This window comes from Peromyscus maniculatus, chromosome 12 (genome assembly GCF_049852395.1).
Source record: "Peromyscus maniculatus bairdii isolate BWxNUB_F1_BW_parent chromosome 12, HU_Pman_BW_mat_3.1, whole genome shotgun sequence".
NCBI classification, from domain to species: domain Eukaryota; kingdom Metazoa; phylum Chordata; class Mammalia; order Rodentia; family Cricetidae; genus Peromyscus; species Peromyscus maniculatus.
Window position 1 is genome coordinate 36670402 of NC_134863.1, and position 18556 is coordinate 36688957.

General features: G+C 41.8%; 1 protein-coding gene across 22 annotated transcripts in view; it reads right to left on the minus strand.

The window, feature by feature from the left end:
• Phldb2 (pleckstrin homology like domain family B member 2) overlaps positions 1-18556 on the minus strand; it is a 228268-nt gene that overhangs the window by 69255 nt on the left and 140457 nt on the right. For all 22 annotated transcript variants that reach the window (XM_076548918.1, XM_076548914.1, XM_076548911.1 and 19 more), the window contains one exon: positions 11349-12685. In XM_076548918.1, coding sequence (XP_076405033.1) covers positions 11349-12685 — 1337 coding nt within the window. The remainder of the gene's footprint in view (positions 1-11348; positions 12686-18556) is intronic.

The following is an 18556-nucleotide window of genomic DNA, read 5'->3' on the forward strand; positions in this document are numbered from 1 at the left end:
ACCTAGCAATAATTTGTATTTTGTTAGGCAAACTCAGGTTAGCCTTGGCCAGCAGACCCTTTTAACTAGGCTTCTCTGTATTGCTATCTTTTTGAAATGTTTTTTCATTTAAAGTCGACTGGCAAGCATGAAATTTTATTTTAAAAAAATGAAAGCTAAAAGTGAAAGACCTTTGATATTAACATATATTGTTTAAAAATGCTATGAAGACTGTGCAGCGGGGATGGTGTATGTATATGTGCGTTTCCTTATTGAAGCACTAGCTCAAAGATAAAGAAAATTCATGACAGGAAAGCAACATTTCCATATGGCATCTAAGAAAACCCCCACCTGAGTTTACTGTCACGTGACCAGTGTAGCAGAGGACCCTCCACCAAGGACGTGAGCCCTGTTACAGAAGCCAAGTGGGGGCCACACTGCCCCGCCAGAGCACCAACATGGCCGTTATCTGCCTACATTTTCACTTTGGCTTGACCAGACTCCTGTTTCTTCTGAAAGAATATAGTCTACAAAACACAGACGAAAAACTATTTTAGAATTTTACATACTGTTTTATTTTGTTCAGTGAAGATTGGTTTGTGGTGGGCACCAAGATGATTACATCTTTACATTCTAAAGCTCTATCCTTGAATCTGGAGAGATGACTCAGCAGTTAAGGGCAGCTCTTATTACAGGAGCTGGGTTCAGTCCCCAGCACCTACATAATGGCTCACCACCATCTGCAACTTCAGTTTCTGGGGATCCTATGCCCTCTCTTTTGGCTTCTACAGGTACCAGGCATGCATGTGGTACACATACATACATGCAGGCAGGCACAAGATTCACACACATAAAACAAAAATAAATAACTAAAATAACCTTTATCTACCCTCTTTTAAAATACAGTAATTCTTCATGCATGAAGAAGACAAAGAAAAATGTAGGAAAACAAGACATAAAAAGAGAAAGTGGACTGTCACCAAGAATATTGTTGTAATGTAGTTAGTTATGAGTCATAAAACATGGAAAATGCTAAGTGGAGGTCAGAGGACAACTTGCCAAAGTCGGGTTCTCCTCTTCTACCAGGTGGTTGAACCCAGGTTGTCAGACAGATGTCATCTTACTGGCTGCATTTTTGTGGCAACCCCCCCTCCCCCATTCCCTGCATCCCTGGCTAATCTGACTTCCTCTGTGCTCTTTTTTCATAGTCTTTTCATCTTACATAAAACATGCAGAAGTTAAGAGGAGCAGGGGAGAGTGTGTCTCTCCTTCATCTTCCCAGGGGCTGAAAAGAGCAAGATTAGCTTTATAAAGTTCAGAATAGCTACAGGCTTGGCTCAAATGAAGTCCATTTGGCTTCAGGGGCATCATTTTTGCGTGGTATGCTCTATTGAAATAATTTGTTTTAAATAAGTTGATGTTCCTTACTCAACAGTGCTAAAACCATACCCTTGTGTAAGGGTACACAGACACACAGACACACACAGACACACACACATACACACATAGACACAGACACATATACATACACACACGCACACAGAGACACACACATACACACACACACACAGAGTTGTCTACAAAATAAGCAAATAAAAATGTAATTAAAATTTTTAAAAGAAGCTGTTTTTTTTTTTTGTTTGTTTTTTTCCTTAAAGACAGAAATGAGCTGGGATGCCTTTAATCCCAGCACTTGGGGGGCATAAGGAGATACATCTCAGTGAGTTTGGGACCAGCCTCGTAGGCATACCAATTCCATGCCAGCCAGGGGTATACAGTAAGACCTTGTCTCACAACCAACACCAACACCGTAAGTATGAGTCTGGGAGTCTCTTTGCTTCATGCACTCTTTTAGAGCATGGAGGAGAGAAAGCATACACAACTCTGACTCAATTTCCAGAGAACAGGGCTAAGTGAAAAAAGCCAAGCCCATAGGTTACAGACTCTAGAGTCCTTATAAAAATGGCAAAGTTATTCAAATAACGAGCAGATCTGTGTTTACAAGAGGGTATGAAAAGGGGGATGGGTGTGGCTTTTAAAGGGCCAACATGGCAGCCCCAGCTGCAGTGCCTTGGTTGCCTGAATGTCCTGTCCTCCTATGACATTGCACTAGACTTTGGAGGAAGTGGAATAAAAGGTAACACCAGAGCTAAAATTTCTAAGTTTTAATTCTAAAATTTCTAACCTTAGAAATTTTAATATTTGCATGTGAATCTACAATTTCCTGAAAATGGAGTGCTTAATATTGCAAATCAGATCCTTTCTAATGGGTCTGAACTTGCAAAATGAGATGACTGAAATAAGAAATTCCTGTGTCGGTTAGTATTTTGTCAACTTGACTAAAGCTAGAGTCATCTGAGAAGAGGGGACCTCAACTGAGAATATGTCCCCATCAGACGGGACTGTGGAGCGTTTTCTTGGTTGATGATTGACAAGGAAGGGTCCAGCCCACTCTGGGCAGATGGTTTTGAGTTGTATAAAAAAGCAGCCCAAGCAAGCTGTAGAGAGTATTCCTCCATGGTCTTTACATAGGTTCCTGCCTTCCGGTCCCTGCTGGAATTCCAGCCCCGAGTTCTCTCAATAAAGGGCTGTAGTGTGTAAGCATAAGCCAAATAAACCTCCTCCTCTCCAGGTTGTTTTCGCTCATGTTGTTTATCACAACGATAGAAACAAACTAGGAAAATGCCCATGAGTGAAGTGACGAATGTGTTTCTTTGGTGATACGTGTATGTTTCTTTGCTTCTTGAAATACCAATCAAAAACTTTAAAAACATTGTCCATTGCAAATCTTCCCATGAGCCTTTCTAGAGTGTGGAAATACACATTATCACATTAACCCGAAGTCACTGAAACCTGTTCTCCTAGGGAAATCGGTTTTTAAAGGCAGATCTATTAAAAGGCTTCTAATTTAAATACACTAAATAATTTGCAATGAATATGAGGGTCACACTTACTGAATAGTTAGCAGGCCCCTTTCAAGTGCTCAGGTACTGTTGGTATCAATAAAAATATATTTTCAATTTTCTTTTAGTTTTTGCCCACATGGTCCATGATTTTTTTTTTCCAGGGGCTTTGTTTCTTCTTTAAAAACTAGTGTTTCTTCTGTAACTGCCATAATGGCATTCAGGGCTCTTTTCAGTGAAGGCAGCCTTCTGTATTTTAGCATCCAGCCAGAGAGTGAAAAGCTTTGATGATTCAGAATCCTCAGCATTCACCTTCTGAGAAGCATTTCTAAGTGCATGGCGCCATCAAGAGGCAGTGGCCTGTACTGCCACTGTAATAAGAACCTAGGGCTTGCCCTCAACCATAGAGGAGCCCGTTTTAACAGCCACTGCCACAGTCTCTTGCAATATAGAATCACACAGGTGCTCCGCATTGCCCTCATGTGAAATCATTAAACGGATGCAAACCACTAAGCTTCCCTCCATACTCCCTTCCTGCACGTCTGTCTCCAACAGGAGAGGAAGAAGGATAAAGCTTGCCAACTCTTTCTCCTCTCAGTTCACAGAACTGGCAGTCCTAGTTTGCTAATGATTGATCCTTCAATATTTAATGAATGCATATGTATATGTCATCAACTTTCCATTTGAAAGATGAAGAGAGGAAGCTCTCACTTTGTTCTCCAATGAACCAAGATGGTCTGAAGATAGATAATACTCTATATATTACCCAGTGGTTATAGATTTATTTATTTAGAGACCAAGGCTGTTTACTTAGGAGCAGCTTATTTGGATATAGGCAGAACATTCAACCTAAGTTTGTCCTCCCAATGCTGTGTACTTAATTTCAACTTCTTTTTAAAAAGCTTTTCTTAAAGTAAGAAAGTTTAGGATGACTGTGGCTCACACTTATGGCTTGCATGGTATTTCTAAGCTAGGTCCAGCAGTGCCCGAGTAGAAGAAAAGATGGAATGGTGGGGAACCACTGGTTACTTCAAATGCAGAAGTTAAGAAAGAAAAGGTTCCACAGAAATCACTCAACTTAGCTTTCAGTCTGAACATGAAGAGTAATCAGCTGTTGGTTATTCTAACCTAGACTACAAAAAGACAGTCATCATCTCTGGATATTGCTTTAAAAAACTGGAGCCACTGAGTTCATTTGTTTCATAGACCAACCTCTCACACCCTAGGTTTGTATCATACCTCTGGCTAACTTCCCAAAAAGCACAGTCAGGATGTAGCAAGCAGAAGGGCCCTGTCGGGAAGGGGAACTGTTTCAGGGGGACTGGGAGGACAAAGACTCTCTTGATAAGATAAAAAAGATTAATGCTGCACTAAAACAACAATAACCATTCTCTTAACATTAGATTCTACCTCTTCTCCTATCCAGCCAAAAGATCTCACCAAGTTTAATTCAGCCCAGCTCTGGCACAAAGGAATGGATGCCTTAAGCTGTTTTGCTGGATCTGGGGTGATAAGGAGGCAGGGAGAGCAGGAACGAGAAGAGATGTGCAACACATCTACAGATGAAATGGATTTGGCCTCCCCATGTTCCTCCTCAGTTTTGGATTCCTACCCAACTTTGTCTTCATGACAAAACTGAATAATATTAGCCACTAACTCTCTGATCTTTAAAATAGTGTCTGTGTTTGCATTAAAGGACTGAAAAACATGCAAACGGATGGTATAAACACATGTTCAATGGCACTCTTATTTAATTTTAGAAACATCAGATTTATGATCTGATCAGCAGTGCATAAACAAGATTCAGGCACTTGCTGGGAGCCACAGCCTTGGTTCTCATATGGCTGTGGAAAGCACCAATCCTTACTCAAAGCAACAACAAGGAAACAAATTCATGATGGTTTGTCTTGATTGTCAACTAGATTGAAATGAGAGACATCCAGATGAGTAACATGTCTGGCCATGTCTCTGTTCACATTTCCAGGGATGACTGGCCCGAAAGACAACACCAAAGGGTAAATTTCTCCTATGAATATTGGTGGTACCTTCTAAAAGGATTGGGGCTCCAGTAGGACAAAAAGCTAAAGAAGGAAAAAGCCAGTCAGCTGAGCTCTGCTCTTCCTGGGTGAAGGCATCTATTGCTGCTGTCATCACCCATGGATATCAGATCCCAGCTTCTTCAGCCTTTCAACAGGTCTCACACCAGCAACTTCACATGAGAGCTTCCAGGCCTCACCCTCAAACTGGTGCTCATCATTAGCCCCCCTTGTCCTGAGGCTGCCAGCTTTTTGGACCGAGAAGCTACACTAGGTTCTCGGGCTCAGCAGCATGCAGAGGGCCATGATGGGACTATGGAACCTTCAGTCATATGAGCCAATATACTAAATCTCTCTCTCTCTCTCTCTGTGTGTGTGTGTGTGTGTGTGTGTGTGTGTGTGTGTGTGTGTGTAAGATTATATAATATATAAAGAGGTAGACAGGCAGACAGACATACACACACACACACACACACACACACACACACACACACACACACACACTCTATTGTTCCTGTTCCTCCAAGAATTCCTCCAAAATTTCTACAATAAAGAAAAATAACTCTTTTCATCTTTTTTTTTTTTCAATTGAAAGAAAAACAGAACTCATATTGTCTAGGGACCAAGGGTGCAACCAACAGCCACAGAATGCAAAGCTGGACTGGATGTCAAACTGGACAGAAAAAAAATTGATTACTCTTTTAAAAAAATGCATGTGAGACCCTCCGGTTACTCCAGTTATCAGACTGTGAGGCCAATCTCCAGTATTGAACAAGACAAACACTAGCCTAGCCACTTACAAATTAAAATTCTCTGATTGTATAAAATGGTGTAAGAGACACTACAATCACAAAATACCTTTCAAATATCAAAGAACTGCTTACTCAGACATGTCATATGACTATTATGGAAATAAAGATATGTGGCTTTCAAACAAGCTAACCTTAGCTTCAGGGACTCTCATAGACTATGTTTAAAAAAAGTCCAGAAAACCTCATTTCATGGTGTGCCTCCTGAGAGCTGGCATTCTATTACAATGTGTTTCGGAAGTAAGCATCAACTATGGCCCTATGCAGTTCTAAACCACAACAACCCTGTTTACCAAGCCTTGCAAATGACTACCATCAGCCCAAAGGAAAATATTGCACTGCCACAGTGCAATTTGTGGAATCCACTGGCTCTCCACAATAGAAAGCAGATGCTTTGGGCAATGTTGCCAAATAATGCACTTACTTGAGACAGAATTAAGTTTAAATTTTTAATTTTGTCTTCTTTAGAATATCTGGGCCATAAGGGGCCATCACTACATCTGGATGATGGGGAAATACGCAGATATCAAATGGATGAAATCTGATTACCCTATAGTGGTTTCTCTAGCCTGTAGAACATCTTATCAGTCAGTCAGCATCCCAACTCTCTGTGGACCACAACTCAGAATGAGAGAACTGAAATGCCCAAATGGCTGTCTCAAGCTGGACAGACACACATACACAATATCACCATCCCAAGACTTCACATGCACACAGGTCAAAACAGCTAAATCAAAGCCCTATACTTGATTTCCAACAAAATCACACAGTGGTGGAGAGGATGTGTAAACCAGGACAGGAACAATGGCCAGAAATGAATAGGCAGCTAAGATGGAAGAAAAAAATGTTAAAATCAAAACTTCTCAAATAACATGGCAGTTGGAGGCTACTTAATATAGACTCAGAGCGATTACATTTCACTACTAGGCCCTGAGAGGTTCATAATTGTGGTTTCATTTTTAATGGTAACTTCAATTATCTTGAGTTTTCAACAAAAATTGAATAAGTTAGGGAAAAAAACCACAATTAAGTTAAAATATTAGATATTGTATTGTAACTGTGACTCTACTTTCTGATGCCTGGCTTCCACATTAAGGGGTTAAATAACTCTCCAGTGTTCATCTACTCTACATTCATATCAGAAACTGTAATGTTCAAGTGGATTCACTCTTGGAGTTAATTAACTCTTGATGCCCATGGAGCGAGTGCATGGACCAGGTCCATCTTTTCTTGACTTCTGGAATAAATTCAAAATGTCAGCAAAACTTTGCTCTTCACTGACTGTGAAGTTTCCATTTTCCTGGTTTTCCATTATTGATTTTTTTTTTTTTAATTGGTAGGCAATAGGCTAGATCTGCCCACATGGTGGCTGTCCCCATCGGTGGTAACAGTATTCATGCTTCTGGTTTTTGCTCTGGCCATTAATTTTCTAACACTTAAGACTAAAATCCAGCCTGGACAGGTGAGAGATGGCAGAGCATTTCTTTGTAGTTATTACTTATAATGTGTTTGTATCCAACCAGGAATACATTTTCATATCAAATAAAAGAACAGTGGCCTTAAAGGAGAGGCATTTTGTGTTTTGTTGTCTACTTGAGGCTTGTAACTGAGGAAGTCGAATTCATGCTAAATCCTTGAGAAAAAAGAAATCACCGTGTATGGGGGGGGGAAACATTTTCCTGTCTCTCAAGGACACCAATAAATTAGAATCCAGGAGCCTGCTGTTTGGATTGGTTTATAGAGATTAAAGAGCATTTAAATAAATCTAACATTCCCCAAATTCCAAGAAAACAAAGTCAACTTCTGATACTTTAGTCTTCTGTCTTAAGCAAAAGCCCCTCCCTACCCAAACTAATGATTCACTGGCACTGTTTTTTTATGAGAAAGTGAGTCGGACAGTCAAGGCCAGGCTGGGTGGTGTGTGCCAATAAATCTTAGTAGTTGTGAGGTAGAAGCTTTGGATACATAGGGAGTTCAAGACCAGCCTACATTACACAAAACTTTAGTCTGTGTATATTTAGTCTCTATATACTATAATCTCTAGCATATTTCAATTACATATTTTTGTTTTTTATGACCTGATTGTTCCAGAATTTGAAAGGAGGTAATAAAGATCAGAAGTTAATAGAAACTGAAAATTGTGTGTTTGAAGTACAAATGTTGGTTCCCTGGTTTTTAATACATGAAAATTCTGTCTATAAAAAAGTAATACGAGCCGGCAAGATGGCTCAGCAGGTACAAGGACTTGTGGCAAACCTGAGTGACCTTAATTAGACCCCTGAAACCCAAATAAAAATGGAAGGAAAGAACCAACTCTACAAAGTTGTCCTCTGATCTACACACACACACACACACACTCACACACACACACACTATGGTACATGTGCACACATGCATACACACCATACATACAATAATAATAATAAAGAAAAGTAATACAATGTTAACATTTGGCAGAAAGTATACTATTGTGAATGTGGTGTACGTGTATATGTATGATGTATGTGTGTGTAGTATGTTTATGTGTTGTGTATATACATGTATGCGGAATATGTGTGTATGGTATAAGTGGTTGCATGCAAGCAAGTATGTGGAAGTCAGGGGAGGATGTTGACTGTCTTCTTCAATGGTTTTCTGCCTCATTGATGAGATGATATCTCTCACTGAACTGGAAGCTCATCAGTTCAGCTGGGTGGCCAGTGAGTTCTCAGAACCTGTCTCTGTCTCCCAACGCTGGGGTTACAGCATGCAAATATATGCCCAGCTTTTTACATGGGTGCTAGAGATTTGAACTTACTTTTTCATGTTTACAGAACAGGGGCTCTTACTCACTAAACCATCTTTTCCAACCCAAAGTTGAAATATATTTATGGTTTACTCATAAAGTGTTTTTTTTTTCAACATAAAAAATGACAAGCACACTGTTCATATAAAACTCAATTTCAGCTGTTTACACTGGAATGAGACTGATTTTGAAGAATTCCAGCTCATGCTTAGAAAAAGCAATAAAAATGTGTTCTATGTAAATGCCTTTGGAGCAAAGATTTAGTACCATAATTTTGAAGCATTTCAGCTCATGCTTACAAAAAGCAATAAAAATGTGTTCTATACAAATGCCTTTGGAGCAAAGATTTAGTACCATAAAAAGTAATTTTCAGGCTTAATGCTAATGGTGATATATCTTTATATATTTAAAAAGACAAAAGTCTACCATTTCTGAATTAGCTAAACTTTTTTTCTTTAGTACACAAAAGAATCAATCTTTTTTAAAAAATTTATTTTTATTTTATAAGCATTGATGTTTTGCCTACATGTATGTTTGTGTGAGGGTGTTGGATCCATTGAAACTGGAGTTAGAGGCAGTTGTGAGCTGCCATGTGGGTACTGGGAATTGAACCCAGGTCCTCTGGAAGAGCAGCCAATGCTCTTAACCACTGAGCCATCTTTCCAGTCCCCAAAAGAATCAATCTTAAGCATTCCAAAGGTCCATGTGTTTAAAGCCATTTGGACTGGTGGAAATTCAGAACTAGAATCTAGTGAGAGAACTTCTAGTTGTTGGGAGTGTGTCCTTAAAGAGGATTGTGGGAACCTGGTGTCTTCCTCTTTTCACTGTATCCTGTCCAGGAGATGGACAGCTTTGTTCTGCCCATGTTCCCTGCCATGACACATCACCCAGAAACAATGGGACAATTGAATCCTAAACTGTAAGTCAAAATGACCTTATCTCTTTATAAGCTGTCTACCTCAGGTATTTTGTAATAGAAAGAGCATTCAGCCTGGTCATTTGTGGTAGGTCTCATTTTGTACAATACAAGTCATTATTAAGGAAAGGAGATTACAGGTAATAGTCCTAACAATATCATCAAGACCTCCCTAGAAGTTGATCTTGTTCATGACTTACCGAGTTCCAGCCTTACAAGCAACAAGTAAAGTCACTACTGGCACTGTCAGGAGCCTTAGGTTTGGAGACTCTGGAGGACCAGAGGAATTCACTAACATTTACATATGCTAAAGATGAAACTCAAGGCACATGAAGTTCCTGATTGGTTTTCCCATCCTTGTGATACAAGAGTCATTATGCAAAGTACAGAAAGATCTCAAGAGTGAAAAAATTCACAGGGAAGGCTCTTCAGATTCCATAGTAAATTATCAAAGTTGATTCTCTGATATCATTAATAATAGTTGCATAGCACAGTACAGGACTTTTTAGTGTCCATATATAGATATCTGCTTGCTAACTGAATGGCTTTCTGAATTATGTCAGTGAATCGAGCCTAGGCACAATGCTTTTTTGTGATCATGGATTATCTCTAGTGATGACTGATGACAACAAAGACAGTGTCATACTGATACACACAAGGGACATTTAGTTATCTAGGGGTATGCATGTGTTGTCATCTACTATTCTTAGTTAGGAAGAACATAAACTTAACAAAACCTTGACTGACATGTGATTCTTGTTCTGAAATGTCAAACAAATGTTGCACAGTGTAGATGGTTTCTGTCCATATAATACAAAGTTTATTGTACTGTAGGCACAAGTCAATTTTTCCATGTGATTTGAGAAACCTTATTCCAACATACTTTTTTGAGCAATTAAAATATCTTGGATAATCCTACACTTTTGTAAACCAGCTCTACCATAGCTTCTCTCACTAAGGAGGTCATTAATCACCAGCGAAGCAAAACAGTCTCTGACATGTACTCATTCTAAAATAAAACGCCCCAAAAAGAGAATGGAAAATTAACCCTTGAATGTTCTCCTTTACCAATGGGGCTGCTGAGGAATTTTTCCTTCCGTCATTGTCCTTTTACTTTCAACATTTTTTCACTTTGAAGCATAAACTCATTTTCAATTGAAAAGAGAGTGAACTCAGTGTATTTTGTGTTTGTAGGAGGTGCTGGATGAAGTAAGAGCACAGCTGAAGCGAGTCTGGTATTATGTGAACAGTATGGAAAAACCTGAGCGTTGTTGAGATCAAGGCAACCCTTCAGACTTGCTGTACAAATTCTTGTGTTATTAATCTCCCTGACAACTTCTGTCTTAAATACATACCAGTGAATTCAATGACATAAGTACCACTATCACTTCCTCATGGTCTTAGAAAAGCTCATAAGATAGAAATTCAGCAAAATTCACAACTAGACATTAGTTTTTCTAGTGGTTGTTTTCAATCCCTAGCACATAAGAAGGAAAAGGAGGAGGAGGAGGAAGAGAAGAGAAGGAAGGGGAGGAGAAGGAGGAGGAAGAGGAAGAGGAAGAAGAAGAAGGAGAAGGAGAAGGAGAAGGAGGAGAAGGAGAAGGAGAAGAAAACGATGGTGAGGGAGAGAAGAGGAGAGGAAAGAAAAGAAAAAGTAGCTTCCAGAACTCTGCAGAAACACTAAATAAACATGAGGCTCTGGCTCTCCTGAGCTTGTAAATTTCAAAATGCCCATAGGTGTCCAAAGACAGTAGCCAAGGAAGAGTTAGTTACATGGGACTGAGAGCAAGAAGTGGAATGGACAGCAGTGGCTGGTTGGTCCATGCGGGAATTCCATACCCCTACATCTACCCTGGGAGTCTGTCTCCAACCCTGTGGATGCAAGTCAGGGGAATAGTGGGGTCAGAAGAGGAAGATTACCAGTCGCTCCATCTCCTGCTCCCTGAGTCTCTCCTCCCTCTGCCGACGGTGATAATCCATCAGATCGTCGCGGCCTGAGATAGAGCTGATGCTACTTTTCCGTTCTCGAAGGACAGGCTGGGGAGTTTCGGAGGACTGTCTTAGGCTTTCCAGATCAGAATCATCAAACTCCATAGATCCGCAAGAGAAGTTCCTCCTGGCCACAAGCACTCGGTCTGGTTCTCCAGAAATTAAGGAATGGCTCGGGCTGGTCCCTGAGTATGAAGCCCTGTCAAAGTCATCAGAGGAGGTGGAGGCCAGGAGCATCTTCCGAGCCATTCGAGGGCTGGCAGGGACACTGAGTGTGGAGCTGACGTAAGGATTTCCCTCTGACATTGAGATTTTATAGGGCGGAACCCCTGAGCTTAGAGCAGAAAAGTTAAGGTAATTGTCATTATCCACTATGCTATGAGGTAGATCCTTTTCCCCTAACTGACCTCGTTTGGAATTGCCCAGGGAATTTCTCGGAGGCAGGCTGAGAGGCGGCATCTGGTTGTCTGTGGCTTTGTACAACCTAGGAAGCGATCGGCTGTAGGCACCCATATTACTCAGGCTGCTCCCTGAATACTTCCTTGTTCTCACACTGACGTTTTCAGAGGCTGGCTCCTTGTGCCTGCTTAACCTGGGCTGAAGTGTCAAGTTGTCCTGAAGGTTCATTTTCCTGGCTTGCTTGGGGCTTGAAGGCATGCTCGCTGCCCCAGATCTGCTGGCGGGTGCCGAGCCAGCGCCACTCAAGGAACCTCCATTCCACATGGTCAGGAGCGAGCCAGAGGCTTTTCTTCCTTCCAGGCCCCCGAGAAAGTAGACGTTGTCATGTGATTTATTCCTAGAGCTGTATCTGGAATAGGGAGGCTTCTCTGAGAACCTGGAGGACCTCTCACTGTCCCGACTAGTATAATGATCCAAATCTGCTCTCCCGAGTGGATATCCACTAAGAGAGACTGCAGAGCTGAGGAACGAAGTAGGAGGTTTCATGGAAACATTTTTGTCAGTTCCATCACAAAATTGTTTGCTTCCCTGGATTTTGGCCAAGGAGGGGCTGCTCCTGACACTGGCGCCCAAGGGAGAAGGGCTTCTCTTGGTAGACACGGGTTGTGAGAGGGTTAAATATGAGCCAGAATAGTCTCCGTTGGCTTTAAACTTCAGACTGGATGAATATTTCCGGGGGCTTAGGCTCTCCATCATGTTCTGGGGCTCGATCTCCAGGGAACGGACCACAAATCCTTCCTCTAAGCTACCATTTTGTAATTCCAGCTGCTTCTGTTTGCTGCTACCTTCTGCCATGATATTGCTGGACCCTGTAAAGGGAAAAAAGAGAACGTTTTAAATAAAAAAGTACATATGTATATGTATATGTATATATATGAAACTCTACTAGGAGCTGAAAAATAAGGACCACTGATCAGGGTTATGTATCTTTGATACAAAAGAAAAATAACTCAAGATGACAACAGTATTTGAGGGAAACAAATCCCTTGTGAAATGATGGCCAAGGATTAGGCTTGTATGTAAGGAAGGCAATTTTTCCCTCAGTGTTCTAGTCTTTGGAAAATCACCTGCTTCCTGAATACTTTGCCTATGCCTTAAAGAATCATTCAATAGCTTTTCCTTTAGATGTTTCTGCTAGACTCATTACTGGCTCAGTCCTGAAGAAACAAAATCTGCATCTTGACGGAGGAAGACGGTTTATGTTACACACTGATCCAGCATATGGTTCTTTTGGAGGGACGAGTTGGAAGTTCACTTCTTAAGTGCAAAGCTGGAAGCTCCTGTGCTCATCAGAAAGAGGCAAGAGATAGTGGAGCAAAGGTGTTCCCAAGATTGATGCCATGTGGTCAAAGTGGCCTATTTAAAACTATTCTATTCTTCAAATCCCTTGGTACCCTTAATGTGTTGTGCTCTCTTGGTAGTGAGCCTTCTTCTCTAACAGAAACACTTTGAGCCTTCTGGTCTACCTATCAAACTCCACCCATCATTCAAGAGACAAAGTAAGATAGTATCTTCTGTGAGTAAATATTTTTTTCAAAAATAAGTATATGTTTTGGGTCTTAGTTCAAACATTGACTTAAAGTTTTAATCTATGAAAATATCCTTGAATTAAAACTAGCACTGAAAATGAAAAGGCTTATATTTCTGAGTAATAGAAACTATTTTAGATACTAACAAAGGAAAAACACAATTTAATGTTAATAAGTAATAAATAATGTTAATAGGGGCTAAGACTTTCCTCTAGCCCTCAGGTACCTCAGAGACTAATGCTTGATGAAAAAGATTATGTCTAGAATTTTTATCTTATATTTACCCACTAACTCCCATGTTCTATAGGCAAAAACCTCAAAACATTTTTCAATAAAGCCTATCCTCATATCATAGAGGGAAGACTTCATTCTCTTTGCTTAGCCTCAGATTCCCTGGGCAAACTCAAACAACTCAGCATGGAACTGCTTTGTACTCACAGGTTGTGGCCCATACAGAGCTAAAGTCTTTCCCTCAAGAAATTCTACATTGGATTCACTATCCTCCAAAGCTCTATGTGGATAAAGGTTAAAATGCACTTTGTTTTAAGATTTATTTATTTATTATGTATACAGTGTTTTGCCTACATGTATTGCACACCAGAAGAGGGCACCGGATCTCACTACAAATGGTTGTGAGCTACCATGTGGTTGCTGGGAATTGAACACAGGACCGCTGGAAGAGCAGCCAGTGCTCTTAATCACTGAGCCACCTCTCCAGCTCTAAAATGGTGTATTTTCTTCAGCTCTTTTCATATGTGTTTGCTACCTCTCTGCTTTCTCTTGCTTGTACTGAGTACAAAGTGTAGCCAAAAAAAAAAAAAAAAAACACCAAAAACAAAAAACAAAAAAACAAAAAACAAAACAAAACCATAAAGCATTGAAGTTATACCTAAAATTTGGTTCCTAGTGGCCCTGCTGTCTGGCTCTTACCAAGTCCTTCATTGTCTGTGGCCAGTGTCAGTCTTTCCAAAATGCCCTTGTCAGTTCCTTCCAATTCCAACCTTGGCGGCAATACCAGTCTGGCTTGAGAGATTGCTAACTTCGCTCCTCCTCCGGAGTGAAAGTAAGACAACCCCGAGCCTTGGTCTTTTTCGGTTTGCCAATTTGAAATTTCAGTATGTGTTGGCCAGTTCTCCCAACTTAACTATTTCAGGACTAAGAAAGTAAGAAAAGAAATGGATCCTGAAGACTTTCAGTGTTATTTATTATATAGGAAAAAAACAACCTAAATGTCCAGGGATGTTTGGAAAGATGTGCAATCATTTAAAGTATATTTTATACTATAAAGTATAGTCACATAATATGCATTAAGATATTCAATGAGTGTAGTTAGTTTTCATAGATACATCCATAAACCCTGATTATAAACACAGGTACCTCCTGTGCATATAACGTGCACAGCTGATAGTTTTCTTACAGTACTCAGGTGAAAATTTGGAGAGTCATCATGGTCTCTGTCTCTTCTCCTTCTCCATTGCAGCTGTCAACAAAGCCAATCAGCATTGTTCTTCATGCATATTCCAAATCTTATACTTCTTGCTGTTGCACAGTTATTCCCCATAAAAGCAGCATCTTTTGCCCCCAGTGCTTACCCTCTTCCCATAGCAGGAGCAATAGACTGAAAAACCCCACACCAAAAGTTACCACTGATTTTATCTGGAGGGGTAATATTACTAGTGATTCCATATCAACTTACACTGTATGTATTTTGACTTCTTGACAATAATCTGGCATAAAAATATTAGAATGCAGTACTATCTTGGTTTTGTTTTGTTTGTCTTGTTTTTTTTTTTTGTTTGTTTGTTTTGTTTTTGTTTTTCAAGACAGGATTTCTCTGTGCAACAGCCTTGGCTGTCCTGGAACTCGCTTTGCAGACCAGGCTGGCCTGAACTCACGGAGATCCACCTGCCTCTGCCTCCTGCTGAGATGAAAGGTGTGCACACCCCCCCCCGCCGCCCCCCCACCGACACCATCTTGTTTTTAACTTGATCAGATTCTGGTGTGTTTGAACACACATTCACCAGAAGTGGCTCCGTTTGGGATGGTTGTAGAGACTTTAGGAGGTAGAGGAAGTATATCACTGTGGAAAAGATTTGGGGGTACCCCACTGCTGGTTCACTGCTTCCCAGCCACAGATAAATGGGACCAGCAGTTTCTCATTCCTATGCCATGCTTTCCTTGCTATGATGGATGGTATCCCCTCAAACAGCAGGCCAAAACACACCCACCGTTCCCTCAGTGGATTCCTGTCCGGTATTCTGTCTCAGGGACGAAAAATAACAAATACATTAATTTCAAAGATGTATCATCAGATACAGATATGTAATTCACTCATTTTCCTTGAAACGGAATTGGTCTGCCTAGCTGAATACATATGTGTATTTACCTGAACTTAGTATCACTTGGACCTGAATACCAACTCAACCCTAAAGGAAATCAGCCCAACAGGTGGTATGTCTAACTCCACGAGGAACAATAGCTGTAGACACCACTCTCCTTTCCTACTTCCAGGCCACTCTTCATGTGAGGTGTGATCCCATGAACAGAGGCCTAGAAATTGGAAATATGTAGGCACTGCAGGCCGGTAATCAGGAATGCACTTGAAATGGGGGGGGGGGCAGGGGGTGGGCAAGGGCCTTAGAGGCAGGGGTAGAGACCCAGTGGGAACCCCAGTGTTGAGTAATTCCCCAAGCCATTGAGGATATGACTGCAGGCACAATGCATCCGAGACTGCAGTTGGGTTTAAGGAAAGAAGAGGCGGAGCTGGGCCAGTGGGAGAAGAAGACAAAGAGGCTGCAAGCGGACCTCGCCAAAGCAGTACAAGCAAGAGAAAGCAGAGAGGCAGCAAACACGTACGAAAAGAGCTGGAGAAAATCCTGGGTTTACAGCCGTCTTTACGTTCAGTGCTGCTGTGTTTATTTGGGGTTTCCTGAACATTTTATGTGAACAAAGACCAGGTCTCGGTGAAACTGTGAGATCCCTGCCTTGTGTTACTGGGAAAGCAAAACAGGCCCAAAGGATGTGACGGTTCCACGCACCCCTCTATACATAGCCACAGAAGGTCTGTGAGCAGGAAAGAATGCATCTGGTGCCCATCTGAGAGCAAGGACAACTCGGGGAAGTCTAAACAGGAAAGAAGCTAATGTGTGTTGGAACGTTTGCATTTACTTTCCGAGCCATAAATTTAATCCTTCCAGTTCCCTTGTTATTTTTCCACCTAAAACACACATTCATCTTATTGTCAATCAGAAAAAACGCTAGAAAGTCAGGACGCAGTCTTTTGAAAGATGTTACAGAAAAATCACAGCACTTTTTCCCCTGGAGGAAAAAAATTACTTCAGCAAGCATTCTGAAGGAAGGTTGTTAAACATTTCTTCAGAGAGTCGCTTCTCTGCGGTATGGTTTAAACTGTTTTTAAGCGAGTGCTCTGGTTCCGTTCACACCGGATGACAATGAAGATCATCTTACTCAAACCGTAGCTGTCCAATAGTGAAGTTACAACATGGCCATCACCAGGGCTGTGTGGATTGTCGTTTTCAGCGAAAGAAGGCACACCTGGAAAGCCACACTTTTTAAAACAAAGTGCTTACTGCACTGAGCTACAGAAGAGGACTTCACGTCTGGCTGACAGGTGCAACCATCCATCCAGCTGGTTCTACCCAAGTAAGTGACTTTGGAGGACTCCTATGATACACAGTAGTGGCACGTCTTTTTACATGGCTGTGTATAAACACTTCTGAGGATCACCCAGTACAACAGGAATTAGCCCCAGAAATGCCACAAAGGTAACTATAGAGAAGCGGAAACCGTGCCGTGCTATTGGTGAACAGAAGCAACTTTAGGAAAGCCAACGGTAAAAGTCTGCAAGGTGTAGGCTAAAATGTCCCTAATATGATGGCTTGAGTCCACACTGTGTCCTGCTCGAGCTCTGGAGCTGGCGGTGGGGTGGGGGCTGCTTCTCTGTTTTGTGGTAGGCAGTGGTTGGTGCCTGGTATCTGGGGCTCTCCAGCACGCTGGTGGTCCACAGGCAGGATTAACTGTCAGCGCCGATGTTTACGATATGGCACTGTTGGGATTAAAGCGTGTATTGATGACATGTAATTGAATTCAGGGCCAGTTAAGAAGTCCCTCAGAAGCCATGTCATTCCTCACAGGAGTTCCGTGGGGTATTTCTGTGGCAACCAGTGGCAGTGGATAGGGCCTGGGGGGATACTTTGAGAGGACTCAAGGGAAAAGCTGGGAAATCTATTTTAAACACAGGACCTATGCTTTATAAGGGGGAACGAGAGAGAGAGAGAGAGAGAGAGAGAGAGAGAGAGAGAGAGAGAGAGAGAGAGAGAGAGAAGCCTCCCTGTCTTTCTCCTGATGACATCAAAAAAAAACGTGAGGATGAGTGGACTAATTAGAAGCCTCAGGGACAAACACTGCCTCCCTCCCCTAGTTCCCTTTTCCGAATGCAGAACCTGCCTAACATCCCTTGTTCTCCATTAAGCCTCTGGTCTTCTCAGTTCCCCTACTGCAAACAAGCATTCCTACTTTACAAATAATTAATCTTGACCCTGAACCCTTCTCAGACTTCTCCATCTCTGAAAACAAGCCTCACCTCTCCACATGTCCCCCCAGCCATCTGTAAACGCCCTCCCCCTCCCACCCCTACTCCCCAGCTCTCCAGCAAACAGGGCCAGGCCCTCTCTCCTGGTAGCTGCCCTGTCTCTACCACAGGGGGAGCCTGGACCTTCCCATTGTTGTCTCAGTCTCTACAGGACCTGGCTTTGCTTCTCACTCATTCTGGCTTTCTAATCTCTATTCCTTCAAACTCCTCCTCTGTAGTGGGTAGCTGTTCCAGCTTCAACCTGGAAGTACTCCCCCCCCCCCCCCCCATTGAGGCTTCGGTAACTGGGGCCGAGACAGGAGCCCTTAAGACCCAAGATCCGGATGTGCTGGCTCTCTTGGTTCCTGGATCCTGGACGCTGGAGGTAAAGCAAGCAGAGTTTTCCAGAGAACACTGCTGGACTGCGCTACACCCTTCCCGGACCCTGTAACCTATCCCTTTGCTTGTAAGTTACCCCACAAAATAAACCTCCCTTTTAACTATGTGGAGTTGCCTTAATACTACAACCAATATCTGGCTCACTCATTCCGGCTTTCCCT